General features: G+C 37.1%; 1 protein-coding gene across 1 annotated transcript in view; it reads right to left on the bottom strand.

The window, feature by feature from the left end:
• The window catches only part of DNAH10 (dynein axonemal heavy chain 10), a 56,486-nt gene extending 33,547 nt beyond the window's left edge, over window positions 1-22,939 (bottom strand). The window contains exons 1-32 of the mRNA XM_032199067.1: window positions 22,708-22,939; window positions 21,711-21,856; window positions 20,780-20,885; window positions 19,303-19,418; window positions 18,610-18,790; window positions 17,472-17,629; window positions 16,573-16,803; window positions 15,739-15,929; window positions 15,072-15,270; window positions 14,143-14,337; window positions 13,337-13,507; window positions 12,708-12,884; window positions 12,202-12,375; window positions 11,709-11,878; window positions 10,842-10,993; window positions 10,280-10,444; window positions 9,387-9,594; window positions 8,334-8,490; window positions 6,862-7,335; window positions 6,246-6,404; window positions 5,731-5,847; window positions 5,559-5,661; window positions 5,151-5,329; window positions 4,248-4,459; window positions 3,769-3,925; window positions 3,124-3,357; window positions 2,903-3,025; window positions 2,519-2,752; window positions 1,774-1,997; window positions 1,020-1,289; window positions 747-930; window positions 325-459 (exon numbers count right to left, since the gene is read on the bottom strand). Of these exons, the coding sequence (XP_032054958.1) occupies window positions 325-459; window positions 747-930; window positions 1,020-1,289; window positions 1,774-1,997; window positions 2,519-2,752; window positions 2,903-3,025; window positions 3,124-3,357; window positions 3,769-3,925; window positions 4,248-4,459; window positions 5,151-5,329; window positions 5,559-5,661; window positions 5,731-5,847; window positions 6,246-6,404; window positions 6,862-7,335; window positions 8,334-8,490; window positions 9,387-9,594; window positions 10,280-10,444; window positions 10,842-10,993; window positions 11,709-11,878; window positions 12,202-12,375; window positions 12,708-12,884; window positions 13,337-13,507; window positions 14,143-14,337; window positions 15,072-15,270; window positions 15,739-15,929; window positions 16,573-16,803; window positions 17,472-17,629; window positions 18,610-18,790; window positions 19,303-19,418; window positions 20,780-20,885; window positions 21,711-21,856; window positions 22,708-22,939 (5,934 nt within the window). The remainder of the gene's footprint in view (window positions 1-324; window positions 460-746; window positions 931-1,019; window positions 1,290-1,773; window positions 1,998-2,518; window positions 2,753-2,902; window positions 3,026-3,123; window positions 3,358-3,768; window positions 3,926-4,247; window positions 4,460-5,150; window positions 5,330-5,558; window positions 5,662-5,730; window positions 5,848-6,245; window positions 6,405-6,861; window positions 7,336-8,333; window positions 8,491-9,386; window positions 9,595-10,279; window positions 10,445-10,841; window positions 10,994-11,708; window positions 11,879-12,201; window positions 12,376-12,707; window positions 12,885-13,336; window positions 13,508-14,142; window positions 14,338-15,071; window positions 15,271-15,738; window positions 15,930-16,572; window positions 16,804-17,471; window positions 17,630-18,609; window positions 18,791-19,302; window positions 19,419-20,779; window positions 20,886-21,710; window positions 21,857-22,707) is intronic.
• Between the last annotated feature and the right edge of the window lie 174 nt (window positions 22,940-23,113).

Below are 23,113 nucleotides of genomic sequence, written 5' to 3'. Positions count from 1 at the left end.
TTCAAAATAGACATTTTTTTCACTATACTTCATTATCAGTCGGTACAGTACCTCTATGGGAGGAATGGTTAATTCTTGATCATGCCATGACTACACAAGTCTGAATAATGCAGTCTATGGTATTTTACAACCTGAATTCCAAAAATATCAAATTATTAAATATACTCACTTGTTTTTGGCCTGACAAAAGGCATTAATGACAACAGATCTGACACCTTCAGGAGATCCAACTACTCTTATTCAAAAGTTGAAATTATGCCCTTACCCTGGGCACTGAAAATGAACAGTAACTGCTATCAGAGAATACAGATCTTAAATGCTTACTTTGAAATCCATGCCTTCTCCACAGTTCGTCACTACACATAGCAAGCCCAGTGCTTTGGCCAGATCCTTGGTTGTTTCTGTTTTTCCTGTACCGGCTGGCCCTGCTGGTGCTCCTCCCAAAAACATTGATAAAGCCTTTGAAGACAGAGCAAAAAGCAAAGAAAAGCATTTGTATTAAGCTGGTAGCAAAATCATGAACAAATCTGTGGGTGCAAAAAGCTTTAAATCTTATCTGTGAATGCATTCTATATTATCTTTGAGGAAATCAGTTGAAAAGGCTATTGCCACCTAGTTCAGATAAATTTGTGTTCAAAATGTTGTGGTTGTTTTTTTTCAACTTTATCTCTTAGTTGCCAGTTACACGGTTGCATGGAAGTATATTTTTTAAATGTGTGTTAGCAAAAATCTACTTTAATATATACCTGTGTGAGTGTAAGGTAAATACGATCCGTAAGCGGGGTGATCACAAGACGTCCGTTCAAACCCATATACTCATAACCATATGAAAATGTGCCTGTGCACTGCCGCACATTCAGTTCATCTGGCTCTCGGTCCCAGTAAAAACGCAGCTGGCTTTCCCATTCAAACTCCTGAGCATGCAGAATGCTACACAAGAGAAATGTGCTTATATGAGATAAAACGATGGAAATACAATTTGTGGATATGGTATTTTCTCAAGAGGTTGGGAAGTTTACCTGTCTCTTACAAATGTATCGACAATGTCTCTGGCATGAACATCAATAATGAGAACAGTGTTGTATTTTTTCCTGTCATTTTTGCTCAAAGGCACTGCAATGCGAGTAACCAGGTCATCAATTTGCTGGTGCATTTTTTTAGCATACAGTTTCATTGCCTGTTTTTCTCCCTTCTTCACTTTCCGAAAGACATCCTCCACCTCCCATGTCCACCACACCTGATTAGCAGCCAGCACCATCATGCCTTGGTAGAGTAACATCCAATCAACTCTGTGGGAAATAGATATAGTTTGGGAGTCTGAGTTACTGTTTATTTTAAGTAACTCATCAGAACAAAGAAAGAAAAAGAAGCTCCTCCTATTTCTGCAACAGCTACAACATGGACAAAGGTTTATAAAGATGTATAGAATTCCATCAAGGTGTGATGTTTTATTTCTAAAGCCTAAGAAATACTCTCAGAGAAAAACTACCTATTCCTTACGTAACAATTGCCAAGTAGAATCCACAATGAGAAAAACACACTACACACATCACTGAAAATGAAAATTCAAGGCTTAGGAAATAGCATACAATAGATAACACAATTTTTTCTGGTCAGTTGAAATGCCGGATATACATGCATATCCCCTCCACTTACAGAAATACAGGTTAAACTGTGCAAAAATTTAAAAATTAAGTTTCTCATTTCCTATATCGCTACAGGCTTGTAATAACATATAAGGTATTTGTATTATCTTGATACTGATCATTTCACCTGCTTCTGTCTTCACAGTATCGAAAAATAGCTTCCTTAGTAAGGAGTCTGTTTGTTCGTCTCATTTCTTTTAGCACTGCTGTCATCCAATTCTCCACTCTGCCTTCTGCAGCTACAGCCTGTCGGAACTCCATCACCTCCCCCTCAGCTGAAATCATGGCTGTTGCGATTTTCTTATCATTATCACCATCCTGAAACCTCAGGGAAGCTATGTTATCATACATCTGAAATCAACAAAGAAACTCACTGGCATTTGAGAAACCAAGCTTTGGAGATTTAAGTATATCTAGCCCCCATTTAATGTTGAAAGGAAATTTCCATGGACTCTAAAGCAAAAATGGATCTGGCTCTAAGTAATCAAATATAAATGCTGATGTATAGCTCAGCAGCCCAACCGCACCGTAAACAAGCAAATGATTTGCCTCAAATTACATTCTTTTTTTTTTTCCTTTTTTTTCTAGGAAATAAAGACCTATCGGGAGCGACAAGAAGGTTCTTTAATGATTGATCATTCTGGTGTGTCTTGAATCTTCTCTACCATAACCACTACTGTCCAGTATGAGAGCCAGGAGAGACCATTGATCAGATTTGATTTATTTATTCAGAAGTTTCTTCAAGAAGCTGCCAGGATATTCTTTGTATGCGAGAAATATTAGTGCACCCTTAAGAGCATGTACAGTATAGTCTGTTCAACTTTTAAAAGCACCTAAAAGCACAGGGCACTTTGGAAAACCAGACACTGTACCTTTATCATGTGTTCCTGGACACAAAGTGGGTTACCACTGCCAAGGATACTAAGCAACTCCTCATCAGATATAAAGAAAAATCTTGGGAAGGCATTTCGCTTAGAATCCAAATAATCATTCAAGCTTTTCTGACATTTCTCCAGCACATCATTTATATGATGGAGGTCTGATAGACGATTTGGGGCTTCACAGGCTTTTTTTATCGTTGGTTCTTTTACAGTTTCATCTATTATCTACATGGGAAGAAAAGAAAAACTAGAAAATACCGAACAGCAATAGATTATACTAAAGTATATTTAGCTAATGACAAAACACACAGCAAAAACAAAAAAACAAAACACATTTAATAACTGTGCTGATCACAAGTCAAGTCAGTTACTTGCCTCTTTAAACATCCTGTCTACGCTGTCAAATACTTTGGCTTCCTCTGGAAGCTGTGATCTTATATCTCCACCAATAAAGATGCTCTCCAGGTACATCCATTTTCTCTGAACCACCATCCAGATCTAAGAGTCAAATGTTGCCATCAAAGACAAAAAAATACAATAGAAAACCCTGATTATAAATAAGCATTAATTATTTAGTCCAGCACTTTCCTCCTTACCTCAATTACTTCACCAATCAATGACAGTGTTTTTTCCCAGTGGTGAGCAGTTGCAAGGAAAGGACCCACAAAACGACTGCCCAAGATACTCTGAAGATTGACATTGTTATCATCAAGAACCTCTAGAATTTCATCTACAGATCCCAGAATAAATCCTCTCTTCTCAGTGCCTTTGAAGTATATCTGTACAGTAAATTTCATTTGTTCCCATGTTTCTGCTATGTCCTTCACACCCTGCATGTGAGCATAATAAGATGCGTATTTCAGTCTTCAAAAACTAGGGAATTATAATCTTAACTTAAAATCAATTAATTCAGAAAAGTTTTTTGCACGGATTTTCACCCCTGGTTTATAAGGAGGTCTATTTCACAACACTGTGATGAAAATGGAATAAATTCCATTTCAGATCCTTTTTCATAAACTAGACTTGCTTAATGTAATAGCAAAAATCCAATATACTGCTGCGGAAGTCAAGACAACTAAGATTCTGTGCCATGTTGTAGCTTATTAACAGAGCTATTGATCTATTAGTTACTTCCCAGCAGCTCCCTGAAGATGGCAGAACTTTCTGCCATTCCAATAGAGATCTCACATAAAACAAACTATTGTCATCTCTTTTTAGTTTTATTACAATATTTAAATTACCTTCTCAATGCTAAGTTCCTTAACAGCTGTTCCAACTATTTCGTTGATAATATCTGAGTGTTTGTGAAGTTCCATAGCAAACATATTCTCCAAAGTGAATGTTTCTGTTGTCATTTCAAATCTTGTGCCTGTTCTCTCCATAAGGTCTTGCCAATGCCTGTTTTAAATTGATACAACAACAACTATACCAACCATCACAATACAGTAAAAATGAAAACAATTGTAATTTTAAATATAATAATGAAACCATGTTTCTCATTGTTTAAAGAACTAGTATTTTAAATACACAAAGTACTTAAGTCACCGTAATCACGGTATATCAGTTACATCAGTTCATTAAGCAGAAAGTGAAGTTTCAAGCTGCAGGACACAGCATGACCTCTGTAACTAAAATTGAAAGTTCTAACAAAACAAATAAAATCTTCCCATATATATATATATATATATTTTTTTTTTTTTTTTAATAAATCAAATCAAACCTTTCTCTTAAAGCTTCATTTTTCAAATCAAGCAATAAAGGAATGGAGTCTCTAAATGCCTTCATTTTTGTTTCCAAGTGAAAGGCCACTGGCATACTGCGGACTGCTTTGGGCAGCTTTCGAAAGGCTTTAAGAAATCCTTCGATTCCTTCCTGAAGAAACTGGACATTGAGGTTTATCCAGAGTGTCCGAGACCACTCCTCTTTAGCTGCCTGGGAACAAGGGCACCAGAAAGAAAAAATGATATTTCTTTTTATTTCTGACCCCCCCAAAAAAAAATCAGTATAGTAGGATCTAGAGACCACAGTCGTTATGTACATATAATTGTATTAACATTTTACAAACAGAGGAAGAGACAGGTTCACATTCAAGACAGATTCATAACAAAACACAAGCAGTTATATAACAAAGAAATAAAAAAAATACAGACAACGGGAAAATCATCTGTAAGAGCATACTTTACAGGTGATTGATCTGGCTGTTGCTATCAAGGCATTTTAATTTAAATATATATATATATTTTTTTTTTTTTTTTTTTATTTTATTTTTTAAATATATAAGATCAATTAAAGCCCGAGAACCACATTGTCACCTGTACACATACTATAGCTAAATGTAGTTCAACTGCTATAATCATGAGACTTGTGCATTATAAGGCCACCCAATAATTTCTGGGGGACCGGGGTCCTATCTGATAAGAGCATGTGTTTGGTTCACTCCAGAGACGTTGTTTTGTTTCTCTGCTAACATTAAACTCATTTCATGGTGACAGTCATTTACAGGTCACAGTTTATTTCATGCAAAGGCTCAGATACAGGGTTGATAGTAACTAAAGAGCTTCTACCTTCCAACTTTATGTGTGGTATGTGCTTTGAATACACGTGTATGTATGCATACACTTACTTTTTGTAATTCATAAATTTCATAGATCTGCTTTAGACCTTTCATATCATTCTGTGCTTTCATTAAGTCAGGGTACACTGTGGCTGGCAAGTCAAAAAGTCTCTCAACACTGCCCAGTTCCTTTTGAACTTTTTCCAGTTTCTCCACTTCTTTTTCAAAAATGGCCAGGAGTTCCAATCCTGGGAAAGGAGAGAAAATTTTCTAGACAAACAGTCCCATCAATCATAGTGAATAAGTAAGATGGCATTTCTGTAGAAATTATAGTAGCGAAAATGTCACATTTCCATTTGAACAGTTTTTATGTCAATAAGGAAATAATAATTTGCTTGTTTTATTTAACCTTTGAAGAATTTTCTAAAGACTAGTTTTGTAAAAAAGGTGTCACTTTACACATATTAATCCATTTACCTGTATCAAGATTTTCCCCAACAGCACCAGGCCCTTCAGCCATGAATTTATGGAAGAAATCTGCTATCTCCTTACTGTACTCCTCAATCTGTTGCTGTGTCATCTAAAGAGAACAGTGTTTAAGTTGTTTTCTTTTCCATTTCTGTTTTCTTATATTAATTACAAATATTACCTCTGTGAATTTCTTTTTTATGCTTCCAAGGTTGTGATCAACTTCTGATGCTTCAAAGAAGAGAGCCTCCCACTTTTCCTTAATCTTGTCTGCCATCTCTTGCTCTTCTTCAGCTATCTAAAACAAAACAAGCAATCTCTCACAAGCAATAACTAGTCTCAAGGAAATAAAGATGTACTCACATAGTAAATGTGCAAAACATGAAAACAGTTTGAAGTTACCTGAATCAGTCTCAGGTTGCACTGGAGGAGGTTTAGATTGGATATTTGGAAGATCTTTTCCAACCTAGATGATTCTATGAATCAGATTTAAACACATGCAATATGTCCATTTAAAGTGGAGATACTGCTTTGAGAAGGGAGGTTGGACTAGACAATCTCCCTTCTCACCTCAGCAGTACAGTGATAGTGTGAAATGTCTTAATAAGAAAACATTTATTCATTCACATGTGAAGCATTTGTGCCCCAAGCTCCAACGCAAATTGTTTTATGAGACAAGGCATAACATTCACTTACTGGAATACTGTACATTGCAAGAGTTCGGTATCTCTCCCAGATGTCTAAGTATTTCATTTCCACCTTGAGTGACATGCCTCTGATCTCTGCAATTGTACCGAGGACAATTTTGAGCTCTTCCAGGGAATCAGGTGGTATCTGAAGATTCTGTGATAGTTTCTGTAAAAATAAATAATTTCCAGAGGCAACACCAGGAAAGCAATTAGCCAAAATTATAATTATTAGTGAAATACAAAACACAAGTAAATAATGTGCTGATTCATTTACATTGATAGTCTATGGGATAAAGATAACAACAACAACAAATCAACACAAAGTAAACACCACTACAGTAGGGATGTTTTTACTACAAAAAATAGTTATAAGCAGTGTTTTAAAGGGAACTTCAGACTTACTAAGTTGGACCCTTCACAAGCACAGGAGTGAGAAATTCCTATTTTTTTGTGTGTGTGACTGTTTTCTCTTGTTTACCAGCTACACTGATTGATGGCTCACCTCTTTATGTATGGCACACCAGAGTACACCGGACAGTTTCAACCAATTCAGAGAGTAGTTCAAATGGTCACCTGCTACTCTGTACTAGCTGCATAGGACAAGAAGAACTGAGAACACCTACCTCAATCTCTTCCTGAAGACTGAAGAGTTCCTGTCTTGCAGACTCATTAAGCAGCTTTCCAAGTGAAATCATCCAGTCTCTAGCATTCTCCTTCACCATGTAAACTAAAGGACCCATGTGAAGCCTGATAAATTGCTCATCTTTAATCAAGGGCTGTTGAGTCACTTCTTGAGTTATCTTCATATAGAACTGCAACTTTTCATCAAAGGTGACACAAGCAGGCTTTTTTGCAGCAAACTTCTGTATAGTTATGTCTTTGTTTAATTCCCACAAAAGGTGATACCTCTTCCACTGGTTCAAATAGTTGCTGAGAGAAGCCAGGAGTTTGTGGACATTCTGAGTGATGAGAGCAGCCTGCTCAATTATCAGAGGATTCTGGGAGATGTCACTGTAAAAGCTGAAAGTGATAACTTCATCTTCGACATGCTGAGGAGGGCATTCAATACATGTGCCATGCATCCAGCGCACAAAATGCTAGAATTTTCAAGACAGGGTTGAAAAATAATAACTTTTCAGAGAGTAATATTATTCAAATAATTCATTATTATTTAGGAGACTATGTAAGAAGTGAATGATTTCTCAAATCAATTGTTTTTCTGACAGCATGAGAAGAAATTATATTTTCACAAACACTTGAGAGAAGAGTTAATTTCATCCTAACAAAATCTTCCCATGCATTATTCAGTCTGTTTTAAAATCTCCACTGAGTTGCAATATAGCATGGCACAGGAAAAGAAGTATTACATTAGAAAGGCTGGATGCAGCAGTAGAACAGAACAGCAAATCTGAGTATAGAAAGCACACTTGATCTAAATTTATTCGTTTCATGTGATATCTGGAATCATTTCTTCATCATCAGAGGCAGGACTACTGCCACAATATTTGGCTTCTTTTCTGGAAGTTCAATATGATCATACTTATGGTATGAAATAAAGAAAATATTGCTACATCTTTGTCAACAAGCTACATATTCCATCTACTGCTAACCTGCTGTCCTAGATGTCCTTCTCCTAACATTTTCTGAACTGTTTCTTTGCTACTTTTGTGGAAAGCTGTAATATGGAGAAGGCTACCTGTATTTATTACTCCCATCAGGTTATTCATACATTTTAAAAAAAGCATCTGCAGTGAAAACTATTTCCTTGTGATGTATGCTGATTTACAGAACCAAATGATGTCCTTACAATGGTATAACTGCTGAAGAGCAGCAAATAATTTTGCCTAAGTAAAAAGTACATAAAGCTTTATGGTGTTTTGGGTTTTTTTGTGTTTTTTTTTTTTTTTTTTTTTTTTTCTCCTTTGTTACCAGGTTGCAAAGTTAAGACAGTCTGTAAAATTAGAACTATGTACTGGATATTTTGATTTCAAGATAGAGAAATATGAATATTCCCTTTGACATTAATACTTGCCCAATTAATTCATAATCATCACAAGCAAAATCTGGCAACAATTAAATTTTAATCAAAAATCACCTTAGTGACCTCAACACAGTCTTGGATGCATTGTGCTATCATTTTGTCAATCTTGTTGGCATTAGGTTGCAAGATTATCTCGGGAGGAGATAAAACAGCTTCTATTTGGAACAATGGCACATTTGCAAGAACAGCTTCATTAAAAGCTTGCAAATTCCTGCAAGAGGAAAAAAATCATGTCACAGAAAGTAATGATCAGGTACTGATCCCTCCACAGAATGTCCAACAGAGACTGCAATTATAAGGTACGCACTTAGATATGCAATCAGATCTGTCAGAAGTCAGTTAACTGTTATTTCAGCTGGAAACACTGATGTGTATCTAAGCAAAATTGTCCCACTAGGACTGATTTAATGCAAAAACTTGGCTGGCTAAAAGAAGCTATTGGAAGGACGGAATGGGAATACTCTGGTGCAAAAGGATCCTGAGACTATGGTCAACTCCTACGCAACAGCCCAGCCAGGGAAGCCCACAGAAGTCAGCTGAGCATGGACTAGAATACAAAGACATGGATCATGAGAAGAAGAGATGGCTGGGAAGCTTCTAGAACCCTGCAGCGCTCTGTTAGAGATGCTCTAAAAGGCCATTGTAATATCTAGCTACAGGAACTTCCTTGGGCCCAGATAAAGCGTAATCCAACAAACCTTTGTTCTTGTATTGGTGTTCTCTGCATTACAGGGATGCATCTGGCACCCAGACATTTTCAAATTTCCAAATTTTCAAAATTGTACTCTTTACTAAAGCAAGGCACTGACTTTAAAAATAAAGTCGGGATATGGAACTATATACACTGCAGAAAAGGTGCATTTCTCTCTTCTGCCAACAACATGTCTGATATCTTTTTTCTCAGAATTTGGGTTTCTTTTCTACATTTTTATCAATTCTCCATTCTTTGCACAAACAAACAGAACAGTACAAATGTAAGTCTGTCGCAAACTGCAAATCACTCAGGTATTCAAACAGAATATCAGTATACATGAGTTTAGAACAACAGATCTAGAAAATACTAAAGATGAAAGAGTAAAAACCCATTAAAGCAAACAACTGACTTACTTCAAAATTAACTCTGTCAACACCTGATAAATCCTGTTTTCCCAGTATGCATAATAGGAAGCTAATTTTGGAGATTTGCCACTCTTTGAATTGGCAACCCGTCCTTCTACTTTTGTTAATGATTTTGGAATGGCAGTATAATTTCTAACCATGAGTTCTGTATCTTTTTCTCTTTCACCCTTAACATATACAAAAAAATCTTTCATATCTGCAAAAGATTACAAAAAACAGTGTTAATAACTGCAAAAGATCTAACAGATTTCAGTAGTGGAACAATTAGCGGGTCTTTATTTGTAAACATGAAATTGATATTGCACACTAGAAAAATATCTTCATTAAGTAATGCTAATTTATTAATATTTCAGCCCTCTGATTTTATATGGATTCAATTATTTAATAGTAACCATTAGATGCAAAAGTAACCTCTGTAAAACTCACAAATGATTGGAAGAAATGTGTTACATCACCCCTACCCTGTCACTGGAAGCAAAAGGGAGGTCTGGGAGACAATCACCTCACTGCAATTTCCCTCTGAGGAAGAGTGTGGTTGAGATAGCCCAGATGGGAGCTGACAGTCCATGCAGATTGCAACAATAAGACTACATTACTGCATAGAAGAAGGAAGAAGAATCCAAGGGAAAGCTAGGGGGAAAGTAATCAAAAGCAAGGTCAAATGATCTATTTATATACTTGTCTCTAAGTTCCTCTCATTGACACTGTCAGCTTAGGGTACTGAAGTTCTGCTTGTGCTTCCTGTATTAAACCACGCAATACTGCTGTAACTTCTTCTGGTAACTATTATAAGGATTGATCTTCGCAACTAAAAATGCAAAGTAGCAGACAGAGCAAAATAAAACATCACGGAGCTCCAAAATGAAAATACGAAGACTTACTAGGAAGTTCATCACCATTTTTTGGAAGTGGAAACTTAAAAAGATTTGTTGATTCTATCAACAGAAGTTTGTCGCTTATGATTCCAGAATTAATATGAATCTGATGGACGAGTGATTCAAACTTCCTGATGGCTTGTGTACATTGGACTGTAAAGTCACCAATACCTGAAATAAATTACAATCATTTGTTTTCTTTCTTCTACCAAATCTTTTACCAATGAATCAAAATTGTCAACAACCAGATGTGTTTAAGAATTAACTGATACTCTGCAGAAAGATAGATTAGATGTTTTATCACCTAATCCTTCATCTATCTCCCTTCTAGCTCTAACAGTCTATATCCATTTCCACTCAGTGTTTTACATATAATAAAAACATAAGAAATACCCACTTGGATCAGACCCTGTCTAACATACTATTCTGTCTTACACCGTGGCAATAAGATATCCTTTTTAAGGATGCATAGCTTTAATCTGACAAATCAAATAGAATGCAGAATTGAAGAGAATTTTTGAACTGCGAATCAGTAGCAAAGGCCATTCTAAAATAGTATCTCCATTACCTAGGGAGTTCCAGTTGAGTCTTCTGTGCCCTAATCTGAATACTCTCCAGAGCTCTTTAATATGGTCATCAAGAAGTTTGGTTTCTGCTTCACTCAATGTTCCCATTAAGTTGTGATAGTGATCCAGCATGTTTTTTAATCCATTTGTATATCTAATGAGTGTAAGAAACATAACAACAAAAAATAAAAATCATTATTTTCTGGAAATACCGTTCTGAACAAGGCAGATCACTTTCTTCATTCTGTTCAAACTTCCACATAAATCAAAATTTTCAGAAATAATGACTATGTATTGATCATAAATACAATTCTCTTCCTCTCACAAACAAAAGAAAAATCATCTATGACTCCAGTAGTAGCTAGACCATCCTCTCCTGCCCCAACCCAGAAGAAGTATTTAAGACAGCCTCAGTTTGAATCACATACATGAACTCAACAGGTAAATTTTAAAATCTAGTTAGGTCTCTTATTGTCACACCTCTGTGCCTAAGTGCCTGTGATAATTTGAGCAAAAGTGACTTATCCAAGGCTGTACAAAAAAGCGGCAGTGAGTTCAAATGTGAACTGAAATCTAAATGGCTTTAAGAATTCATTGCAAAAAAAAGTACTTTCTTTCCTTGTTTTTCCTTCAGATTTTGAGGTGTTCATTTGTAAAACGTAGTGCTACAGGGAGAAGGATGCAGACTGCAAAAGAGGAAAGACTGCTAGTGTACCATGGCCATCAGCAATTTTACCCTTAAAAGAAGTCACTACGAACTCTCATATTTCCAAAAGTTGATGACTCATGGCACACTCTGGTTTGGAGTGAAATCACTTGAAACATTGCTGAAAATCTGTATGAGAGCAGGTATTCTGTTATAACCTTACCCAAGGTATTTGTCTTCCTGTAATGCCACATTTCTTGCTATTTCTGGGACTGGAAACCCCAGTTGTTCCATGTACTTTGTTTCAGTTATAATCTCTTGGAGTCTAGGAGGAAAATTCACTATGAACTGCACTCTTTTCTCTGTGGTGAGAGGCTCCTCTGTTACTGAGGTCTACAACACAAGAAAGCAGCAGAAAGCATAGAAACACCAGACTGTTACAACACAAGGAAAAAGTTAACTCCTGGAGACATTTGATAAGACAGTAGGTAAAAGTCAGACAGAATAGCTAATATTCAGATTGTGGAAATGCCAATAAAATTTGACAGCAATCTCAGCATTCTAGTTTCAATTTTGATCTCAGTACTTTTTAAAATTTTCCATTAAAAAACAGTGTTTCTCTTAAAGACATCATTCTTTGAAAAATCTCACCAAACATCAGATAGGTTTCAGTTCTTTCCCACAGAGAAATCAGGTATGTTATTTTCCTCTCTCACCTGCTCAGAAGTCTCTTGATTAATATGGTTTGCTGCCTCACCAGTAACAACCATCAGCAGAGGTTTTCTCAGTAACAATGGGAGCATCTGCTCTGTTCCTTCTGTCCACTGACCATATTTCTGATCTTCATACTCTTTCATCCTCTTGGCCACTTTAAGATACTTTTGCTTTACCTAGAAAGGAAAATTCTGTATAATTCATTTTAAAGATCACGAGAAATGTTCCACTATCCTGTCTTAATAAGGTTTCTGATCTTTATCAGATGAGAGGGCAAATAATGCCTTGTAATACAGGTGATGAAGAATTCAGGTTCTTGAGTTCTGTCATTTATTCTGACACTATTTCTTCAGAAAACAGTGGGAAGGTACCATTAAGCTTTTCACGTCTAACATTGCTTACTATGTGCAAAGACATTCTTGCTCACTTAAGAACATTTCCACCTCCCCAGAAGAACGGTATGAGGAAAGTATTCTTCCTTTATTAAACAGCAAAAGAAACAACATACTTCCTTTCCACGTTCACTAGTAAGTAAGTCCTCTACTTCTTGAAATCGAATAATAGTGTGTTTGATCCGATAGAAAAGGGATCGGGACCAATATATTGCTCCAGCCACTGGAGGGTGATTCTTGAATAAAGGTGGATCCTTGAGGTTCTGAACAAAGATTTGCTTAACATTTTCGACCTAAAAGAGAATAAAACATTGCTAAGAATCATTTCTCCACTTGTTTTTCCACGGTAAGTATCTAACCTGGTACACAGCACAGGCTCTGAAGCTAATTTCAGCAACAAGATAAAAATAATTCATTTTTTTAATTCATCTTTTGTTTGCATTAACTGCATTACACAGAACACCTTCCTTTTTGTGTCTCAAGCCTCCTTGCACATGTAAACATCTTTCAGTTCCTGTACTGTGCTACAAATATACAGATGTGCACATAATTTCAGCAAATTAACCATGCTATTTCTTGTACAGGTTCCAAAAAAGTGAGAACAATTACTATGTTTATTTTTTTTAAAGTCTGTCAGTCTTTTGGATCGTAAATGACACTACATATGTGTTAAAGATATATACACAGATTTATTATTTTCACTAAAGAATTCCATATACTACCTAAGAAATGCTAAATTAAATACCTCTTTACAGTATTGGTCCAAAACGTCATTGAATTTCATCATCATCTGCTTATTAATGGTTTCACGAGAGCGGATGTGTCTGAAGTTTAACAGCATGTCAAATGCAGCTTCTGCTGATCGAAGGGTCTTGAAAGATTCATCAATAAAGTTTTTGGCCTCTTCTTCAATAACCTAGACAGAGACAAAGGAAGAAGGCCAAGAAATCCTGTCACTTAGAGGTTCATCTTGCAAAACCAAGAAAGGAAGGCAATATTAAAATATCTTTTTTTTCCATAGTGTTGAGACATATCTTTACTGTTAGCAATTTATAAGACCAAATAGTAAACTGATGGCTTTCCAGTAAACTACAGGAAATTAGTGTTAACCCAGTGTCTGCTGGGCAGGTATAAAAGTCACAGAAGGCATTGTAACAACTTGCATTTGTGGGTATTCTTAGCTGAATGGGAGAAGTAAATCCAGAAAAAAGTTTGATTTCTTTGTAGAATATGATTGAGAGATGTCAGCACATGAGTACAGGGAGGTAATATGTAGCCTCTGCTCATGTTCTAGTTATTTTGCCAATGAACATAAAACACGTTTCACTGGTTTGCAAGATGAAGTGAAGCTATAAACAAAAAGAACTTGAACACAAAATACTGACTTTAAAAATTTGGTAAAACTTCTCACATTTTCATTTATGTATTCACTCATTTATATTTTTTTTTAAAAAGCATATCATTCATTCTTTAATTGAAAATGTTGACAGTCTAGAAAGATTTTCATATAGGAAGGAATAAGGGGGAAAAATCACAGTACATGGTACTTACTGAAACTTCTGTTCTAAATTCTCCCATAATTAACTTCCAATCATGTGTGCTTTTGATGCTAAAAGGGTCAAAAGTCAGTTCTTCCATTGGACTAGTTAGTCTATCTACCCTTCTCAGTAGATCATCAATACGTTTTGGATCACCTGTGACAGCTTTCAGTTCAGAACCAAATATATTGTAAAACTCTTCAACAACCTGTTAATTCAGAAGAACATAACAGAAAGGTTTACTTTTAATGCTTTTCTTTGCTATTTAATATTCTTCTGTTATTGTTTCCTTTAAAGATAACTATAGCCCAGAGAACAATCAATTCTTGCTGTGATTTACATTTTGTATACGCCTATGAAAGACATGAACTATCTTTTTGGGAAAAAAAAAAAAAATACAGCCCCAACACCACATTTGTCAAAACAGATAACATTCAGTTATTACTTCTTTTCTTTTTATTTCACTACGGATTTCACATACACAGTCTACATAGCATGTGGCCATTGATGGACAACTAATATTTCTAGTTGCCCTACCCTAAAGGAACCTGCACATAGCACCTATCTTTCATGTATATTATCCTGCAGTTGATACATTGATTTATATACAGTCAAATTTTATATTACAATATACTTAAGTGATTATTTTATCTGAAATGATACCATTAAATTAACAAGACATGAAAACTGCAAACCTGTGAAACAACTGTTACAAGTTTGCAGGTTGATAACAGTACTGTACACAGCAATACCTTTCTCATGGCACCAACCAGTACCTTGAGAAGAGTTATTTCATTTCTCTTAAGGTTGAACACACACACACAAATAAATAAATAAATGAAGGCTATTAACACTTCAACAACTATAATACAAAAGAATCTCCTCTCCTGAAGAAGACACTGATCACAAACTGTCCTCTTTAATTATTGTCTATATTAGTACCTGCAAAATGTCATACAGATCTTGACAGATGGAAGCCATATAATCTGTTTTTCCAAATAAACGTTTTCGGTCAAATTCCCAATGTTGCTCTCTTCCTGATATTTCAATTTGGGCACGAACAGTCAAATAAGATTTCTTCCATTGTTCAAGAGTACTTTTTCCTTCTGCTATTTTCTTTTTTGCAGCAGTTCTATCTTCTCTATTAATCAAAAGAGTTAAGATACTATAGATGGAAAGATTATAGATATAATAAAATGATATTTCAACTGGATCAATCTATCCTGGTTTAGTATCTTCTAGTCGTACAAGATCTAGGCAAAACTTACAACTGCAAGGTCTTCATTTTCAGTGAAACTGATTTTGAAAAAGTTATTTCAGGACTGATTTTTATGATATTTATGCCACTTTTGTACCAGAGTATTTGCATTGTGTTTATTGATTTATGTCCTTTCAAGAGAAAAGAGGACAAGCACCTATTTCTTCAGGCTGATTCAATAATTTGTGAAAACTAGAACATTAATTGGCTTTTAATTGACCTTCTAATACAACTTCAGATAGTGAGAAACACTGAAACATATTCAATGCAAGTGTTACCAATCACACTTCCTGTAAAACAAGCAAAGCTTTCAATAAATGCAGCCTAGTTAAATAGGAATCCAGTACTTACTTAAACAGCGTGTGTAAATCCACGGCTTTGCACACTCGTGTTGAAATTTCCCACGCAATTCGTTCCATAAGGGGTACCATCCGTTCATCCTTGTTGTAATGCCGTGAGATAACCCATACCATTCTCAGGGCATTCATCAGCAAAGGAATTGTGTCCAAGACAACATCAAACCCAGTGCCATGTGTTAAATTCTATTAAATATATTTTAAATAATTTGAATAAGTTCTCATGTAAATACAGATAAATATTGTATAAACCAATATTCTATTCAATATTCTACAGATAGCTGAAGTCAAGAAAATCTGTGACATTAGTAAATTAAGAACCCAGTCAAGGAAACACCCTGGTGACCAAATTACACAGATGGTTAAGGATGTGCAGATTTGCATCTATTGCTCCAAATGCTTGTCAGGTACTGTCTCATTAGTATTCTACTTTCTGAAAAAGATGTCCTAAAACTGGTTTTAGCCCAACTGTTTATTTGAATAATCTTCAACAGAACTTAAACTTGACCTATCAGCTCTAACCAGTGATAGAAGTTAACTCAAAAATTGGAGAAGAGAAATCTTTGTTTTTCTTAATTCAGCTGTGCTATCTCATTCTTCCAAAGCTATGATTTACAAACCAAGCTGTTCACAGCTCTGTGCTTCTGCTTTCAGGTATTAGAACAGTAGCAATTCAGACAAAATAAACAAGCTTTTTTATTACTAAATGTAAAAAATCTGCAATATATCTTTATTGCTGGTAAAATAATAATAATAATAATAGACCAACAAAGAAACCAAACTCGAGCAAATACAGCTACAACTCCACAGTTTTCTTAAGGATACATACCTTCAAATAGCGTTCAAGAGTTGAAAGGAACCTAGCATTATCTAGAGCTTCCACATGATGTTTTCTGAGGTCGCTTAAGACTGCCTGTAAATCTTTGCTACGCTCAGATTCAGCTTCCTGTAATATTGCCAAGACTTTTTCAACTCCTGGAAGCTTTGTCTGTTCAGTAAGACCAGATAAAGCAGCGTGTCTTTCACGCCAGAAGTAAATTTCTGCAAGTGGACCATTGCCCTACAAGATATGTGCAGAAAAATAAAATTTTTAAATTACAATTACTCGAAGATGAAAACCTATGACGAGGTTTATATTTGTTCTTTTTTTTTTTTTTCCAATATGCTGTATACTGAGAAAACCCAGATGTGATTCAACAAAAAAATGGGGATTACATCCTTGAGTTGGATCTGAAGATTTCATGCTTGCAAAAATATATGCCCACTTTATTTCGTAAACATGAAACGTCTTATTATGTTAAATGGTATTACTCATGTGTAACTGTTTGCAGAATCAGAACCTTACAATTAGATTGCATTTTGTTTGGGAGAGATGATTTTTCAAGGGAAAATATAGTACTCTATATTTTTTTAAAGCATTGCATTTTTAATATTTCATGCCTATCTCACTGGTTTTAGAAGTAAGAATGCAACTAGCTAAAGTGCCTTAGTTTTCCACAGTCTCCCAGGTGGATAGGATCTGCAGAGAATTGCTTTATATTCCATTTCCTGCAGTCATGCAAGTACTCACTACCTTTGTTCTACTTTACTTCAATTAGTAAATGGGCTTTCCAGCAATGAAACACAAAGTTTGATTAAAACAGAGCACAAACCATTCAGAGATATTACTGTGGGAATAAAGAAATGTCTCTGGGAGTAAAACAAGCTTAGTGCTATGGGCATCATCACCTGTGGAACCCTTTTCAGTTGTTCCTCTAGAGCTGCGGATATTAATTTTTGCCAGGTCATTGCACAGCTTTCAAGAGCTTCAACCACTTCTGGAACTGTGGCAAGAACACTTGCATCACTGTTTAGATTTATAGTTGGCATGTCCAGTTTAATCTCTCCTGTTGGGAGAAAAGGCATCTGAAATTAACTGTCTTGTTCCACCAGCACTGTTAAGGTAACATCACTGAAATGGCTTACACCTTCCATTTTGCTAGCTACTTGAGTACAGGTAACATACCATCTGCTCTGCCTATTTGAGAATATGACAAAAAGCATCCAGTTGTTTCACAGTTAATACAGTGAAAACAAAGATATATTCCTAGAAGTAACTGAAAAGTGGGGGTTGGCCTGTTCTCCCACATGCCTGGTGACAGGACGAGGGGGAATGGGCTTAAGTTGAGCCAGGGGAGTTTTAGGTTAGATGTTAGGAAGAACTTCTTCACTGAAAGGGTTGTGAGGCACTGGAACAGGCTGCCCAGGGAAGTGGTGGAGTCACCATCCCTGGAGGTCTTTAAAAGACGTTTAGATGTAGAGCTTAGGGAAATGGTTTACTGGGGACTGTTAGCGTTAGGTCAGAGGTTGGACTCGATGACCTTGAGGTCTCTTTCAACCTAGAAAATTCTGTGATTCTGTGATTCTGTAACACAACCTCTAAGTATTAAAAATTAGGAATAGGGCTTTGCTGAAGAAGATTATCAGTCTGTTAACTGAAGACCATTACATTCTCCTCAATGGCGTGACACTAACCCCTGTCAGAGACACGATGCTAAACTTCGTGTCAAGTCTGCTTTGGTCTTCTGCCTTCTATATCCTGCTATGGCCTGAGTCCCCTGAACATTGGAAAGAACTGAGGCATGATTACCCTCTCTCCTAATTCTTACTCCAGGCTGTTTGAAACTGATTTAATCCATTCCTCATATGTGTGCTATGCTTCAGGGCAGTAAAAATGCTACTGTGATCAGCAAAAGAAACTTTAATCAGATCTGGAACTTCCCCAGAAACTGTATGTGTTATTCTAAACAAAGCCATTCCTAGGTGAACCTTCTTCTACTGTCTTGTACTCTAATCAACACAGCACTGGAATAGGCAGAATACTCACCTTCAATTTGCTGAGTAATACTTGAAAATTCTTGTGTGCTTGATAGGAGCTCACTCCCCATTTGAGTATTACAGTACTCAACAGGCTGTTCTTTCTTTCCTGCAACCTCAGTCTCAGATAAACTTCTTTTTTCAGAGCCTGTGTTTTCACTATCTGGTTGTAAGGAAGCTTCCTCAGACCGCTGCCAATTACAGGAGAGAGCAGGAGAAAATAAGTATAATTCAAACAGGAACCATAGATTAGATGGTTTGTATTTATAAACAAATAAACAAAACCCTCAGCTTACTACTACTTCACTTAAGCATTCGGATAGGTTGTTCTAAAATTTAATTTAAATGTATGTCTTTCCATTTCACCTCTTTAGGACTATTCTCTCCACAAGTTCTGCAGGAGAATAGCTCCAGCATACTTTCACAAAAGTCTATCAGCACAAAAATAGAAGTATGTGGTGTCACATTCTTAAATGTTTCTTATATAGGGTCAGGCAAATCAATGAAATGATGACTGTCTCCACATCCTTATAAAAATTTGGGAAACAAAATAAAAAGCATTACCCCAAACTTCATTTTGGCATAAGAAGGTCATTCATGAAAGGATTTCATATACGTAGTCTACATGGTCAGCAGAATAAAAATAGGCAAATCACGCACAGAAAACTGAAAACTTCACATATAAAAGCCATAAAACATTTACCTGTGAGATGACATTCTTTAGCATCAAAAGAGTATCAGCAGTCAGTAAACCAAATTCTATCATTTTAGGAAGAACCTCATTAGCTTCAGTCAGGTCATTAGGTTCAGTAACTGTTTCTAAACAGTATACAAACAATTAGCATACAGAATACAATAACTAAGTAATTAATAATTGTACAGAACACAATTATTAAAACAATTGTATAAATTGTTTTCCATAACAAGTTAAAACTCCAATAAAGCAGACTGCCATTGTAATAATAAACTAGGCTTGATGCAAGCCACTTTCAAAACTGCTGCTGGTTTTAATGTTGCAGATTTTTTTGATGAAGTTTTATTTTCTCATATTTCATGATTTTAGAGAAACTGAAAGTAATAGGCACATACAAAATACTTTGTAGCTTTAAACCACACATGCTGCTACTCAGTGAGTGAATCCACATAAATGTATGCTGGGATCAGTGCCTGGCAAAAAGTTAGTTAACAGACAGCTGATTGTTCCTGGAAACAGGCATGGAAATACTTGTTTGTTTCAGTTTAGAAGCCATTTCCTGTGGGACTGGAACTAGATACTGAAGTCTGACCATGACCAGAAACAGCAGCTATTGTCACTGGCTTAGTTATAAAAAGTATGAACTATCAGAATAGAACCTCTCTTTCACATGCTGCTATTGTATATCAAAATTTGAGTCAGGTCTGCAGGTTTGATACCCCAGTTGTGCTTATTGCCACCTTATGGTCCAACTTTCACATACAGCTCCTCATTCTCAACACACTTTGCACAGTTCTAGCAGTTATAGTAACTAAATCTCATTAGTTCCTCTGAGAGCAGCTTGAAAGCTTCATCCCTGTCGGCAAAATGTGGAAGATATGTAATTTTCCAAAAATTTAATATGAAAAGTGTTCTTGATTCCTGGCTCTACTCTACTCTAAGAGCATTCCTACCCAGTTAGGAATGGATAGGCACTAGCCTAAGTCCCAGTTGTTATCACTTTTCCTCAGTATGTCCCTCTTAAGGGACTGGAGAACAAGGTTTATGAGGAGGAGTTGAGGGTAAAGGGGTTCTTTAGTCTGAAGAAAAGGAGGCTGAGGGGAGACCTCACCGCTCTCTACAATTCCTGGAAAAGAAGTCGCAGCAAGGAGGTTGTCAGCCCCTTTTTCTCAGATCAAAAGTTATAGAACATGAGGAAATGATCTCAACTTGCTCCAGGGGAAGGCTAGATTTAACATTAGGAAGAATTCCTTCACAGAGGGAGAGGTCAAGGATTGGAATAGGCTGCCCAGGGAAGTGGTGGAGTCCCCATCCCTGGAAATATTTAAGAAATGTGTGTATGTGTTGCTAAGGGACAGTGATGGGACACAGCAGGTCAGGTTGTCAGTGGGACTTGATGATCTCAACGGTCTTTTCCTACCTAAATGATTCTATAATTGATACAAAGTCTGGAAACATAGAGCCGGCAGTTATTCAGGACAAATACCTTTGGTGTCTCTCAAAAAATAGACGCTAACATCTGACACAAATTCTTCAGGAATTTCATCAAGAGCCGCATACAAATACACTTTGTCAGCTTTCTGTTCTGTTAACTGAAGCAGGAAACATGAAGGAAGAATGACTGTTACTATTTGCTGCCAAGTTTCCTAACAGCAAGACAATGTTTGCCTTCTATGAGCAATGGAACAGAATCATTATTTTAACTACGTTATCTTCACGTTGCTGTCCAAGTAAACAGGTGACATAAAAAAAAAAAATAAAATAAAAATAAAAATAAAAATAAAAAATCACTCAGCTAACAGTAAAAAATATCAGCTTTGTAAACGTTAATTTCCAGACCAACAGGACTAAGAGCAACAGTGCTTGAAACATAAAAAAATGGGCCACAGGTAAATGCCCCCCATAGAGCCTTTCTGAGAAAGTGCAAGCACCTACTCCTCTCCCACTGCATCTCAGTCATAAACTAAATTTAGTTATAAACACCAGACTCCATCCCAAGTGTCTAATTAGGCAAAAGCCTTGAGGTACAAAAGCCTTTTTTTTCACTGTCCCTTACAGGATCCTCCCATGGTGTCTTTATCTAGCAATCATTCTAACTACAACTTTTCTGTTACAAGCAAACCTGGGAATAGCTAATGTGGTAGCTGAGTAACTCACTACCACATTTCCTCACTAAAAACATAGAGTTTTGCTAAGTAAATTACCTTTGTAATGTCAGTCAATTTCAGAGGCTGTGGTAGACACACCACAGGCCAACAGTTTCAATGAAAATTGTTGTTCTTGTAAAATGTTCTGTTCTGCTCTGAGTCCTTGGTCTGCATTGTACCTCCTTAATTAGCCCATCAGTTTTAATGAAATATTTGCATCAGCCAGCATCTTCATACCCCAAAAGAACAGAGTGAATACAACAGACTTACATGGGGTGTGTGTTCCACACTGTCAGCTGCAAGTCTTTGCTCTACTTCACTCAATTCAGACACACTAGAGAGAGCTGATACATGACCTGACACACTTTTATTGTCTGAGGGTTCCAGATCAGATGTCTTACTTTTCTGAGTCGTGTCTAAGAACAACACAAGAGAACTCACTTAAAGAACAGGTATTCCATGCACATAAGATGGATCCTTCCAATTTTCTTCTAAAATTAAGTAACTGAACTTTTTCTTCTCCCTACAGTACTGCCTTTCAACAATCAGACATCCATACATTTTCCCAAAGGAGAACACTCTTGCTGAAGGACTGAATCCAAACATGGAAGTGACCATGCTACATTCTACAGGGCTTTATCTACAATATCTTCATCAGCATTTTCCAACACAATTGACTTCTTAGTATAAAATAAATAGGTTAACAAATTTCAAGACGAAAGCATCTTGCAAAATGAACCTTCAAAAAAAATTTTGTGTGTGTGTGTGACTGATCTATGATGAGGAAAATGTCTGTGGCAATGCCACGCCCAAGAAGCAAAGGTGAAGACATTGTAACACAGAAACAACTACATGAATTCCAGGGCCATTCAAGAATTTCAAATGTTATTTTTCCTGTCTTTCAGATGTTGCGCCATGTCTCCTTCCCCTTTCAGCACAGGCTTCTAGACAGTTAAAAGGTGGAAGAAGCATAGCTGCATCCCCAACTGGAAAGATCGCACTATACATATGTGCTATAATTATTATGAAGCAATATTAATTCTCCCTGTCTTGATGCCTTTAAGCACCAACTTGTAGGTGCATCCACTGAGAGGTACAGAGTGGAAAGTTGCGTCACATCACTCCTTTAGTCTACTTATACATGCGTCAGACATGTAGGGACCTGAAGGAGGGAGAAACAGCTGGAGAGAGGGCAGCAGGAAGGGTTTGGGGACTAGGCAGTACCCAGGGGAGGGTCCCGCAGGCCGGGCTAGCAGGGCAGCCTCACCCGCTGCTTCCTCGGTCTCCTGGGGGCGCCGCTCGACCCGCAGCAGCAACACCCCCGCGGCTTTCTTCTCTTCATCATCCTCAGCACCGCGGCTGAAGAAGCGCAGCACGGTCCGCGCCCCCTCACCGCCGTGGCGGTTCAGCAGCTCCTCGAAAGGCGCCGGATCGCTCAGCCCCAGCGACGCGAGCGCTTGGTCCCGCAGCCACCGCACCCGCACGTCGTTCAGGCTCATAGCGGCGAGGCCCCGGGCGGTCGCCCGACGCCGAGCGGTAGCCGCGGTAACGGCCCGGGGAGGAGCGATGGCTGCGGCCCGCCCAGCGGCCGCCTCACGCGCCCTTCCCGCCCGCCCAACGGCCGCCTCACGCGCCCGGCCCCCTTCCCGCCCGATCGCGTTTACCTCAGCCCC

This window comes from Aythya fuligula, chromosome 17, assembly GCF_009819795.1.
Source record: "Aythya fuligula isolate bAytFul2 chromosome 17, bAytFul2.pri, whole genome shotgun sequence".
Taxonomy (NCBI): Eukaryota; Metazoa; Chordata; class Aves; order Anseriformes; family Anatidae; genus Aythya; species Aythya fuligula.
The sequence above is the reverse complement of the archived record's forward strand: the minus strand, read 5'-3'. Positions and strand labels throughout refer to the sequence as shown.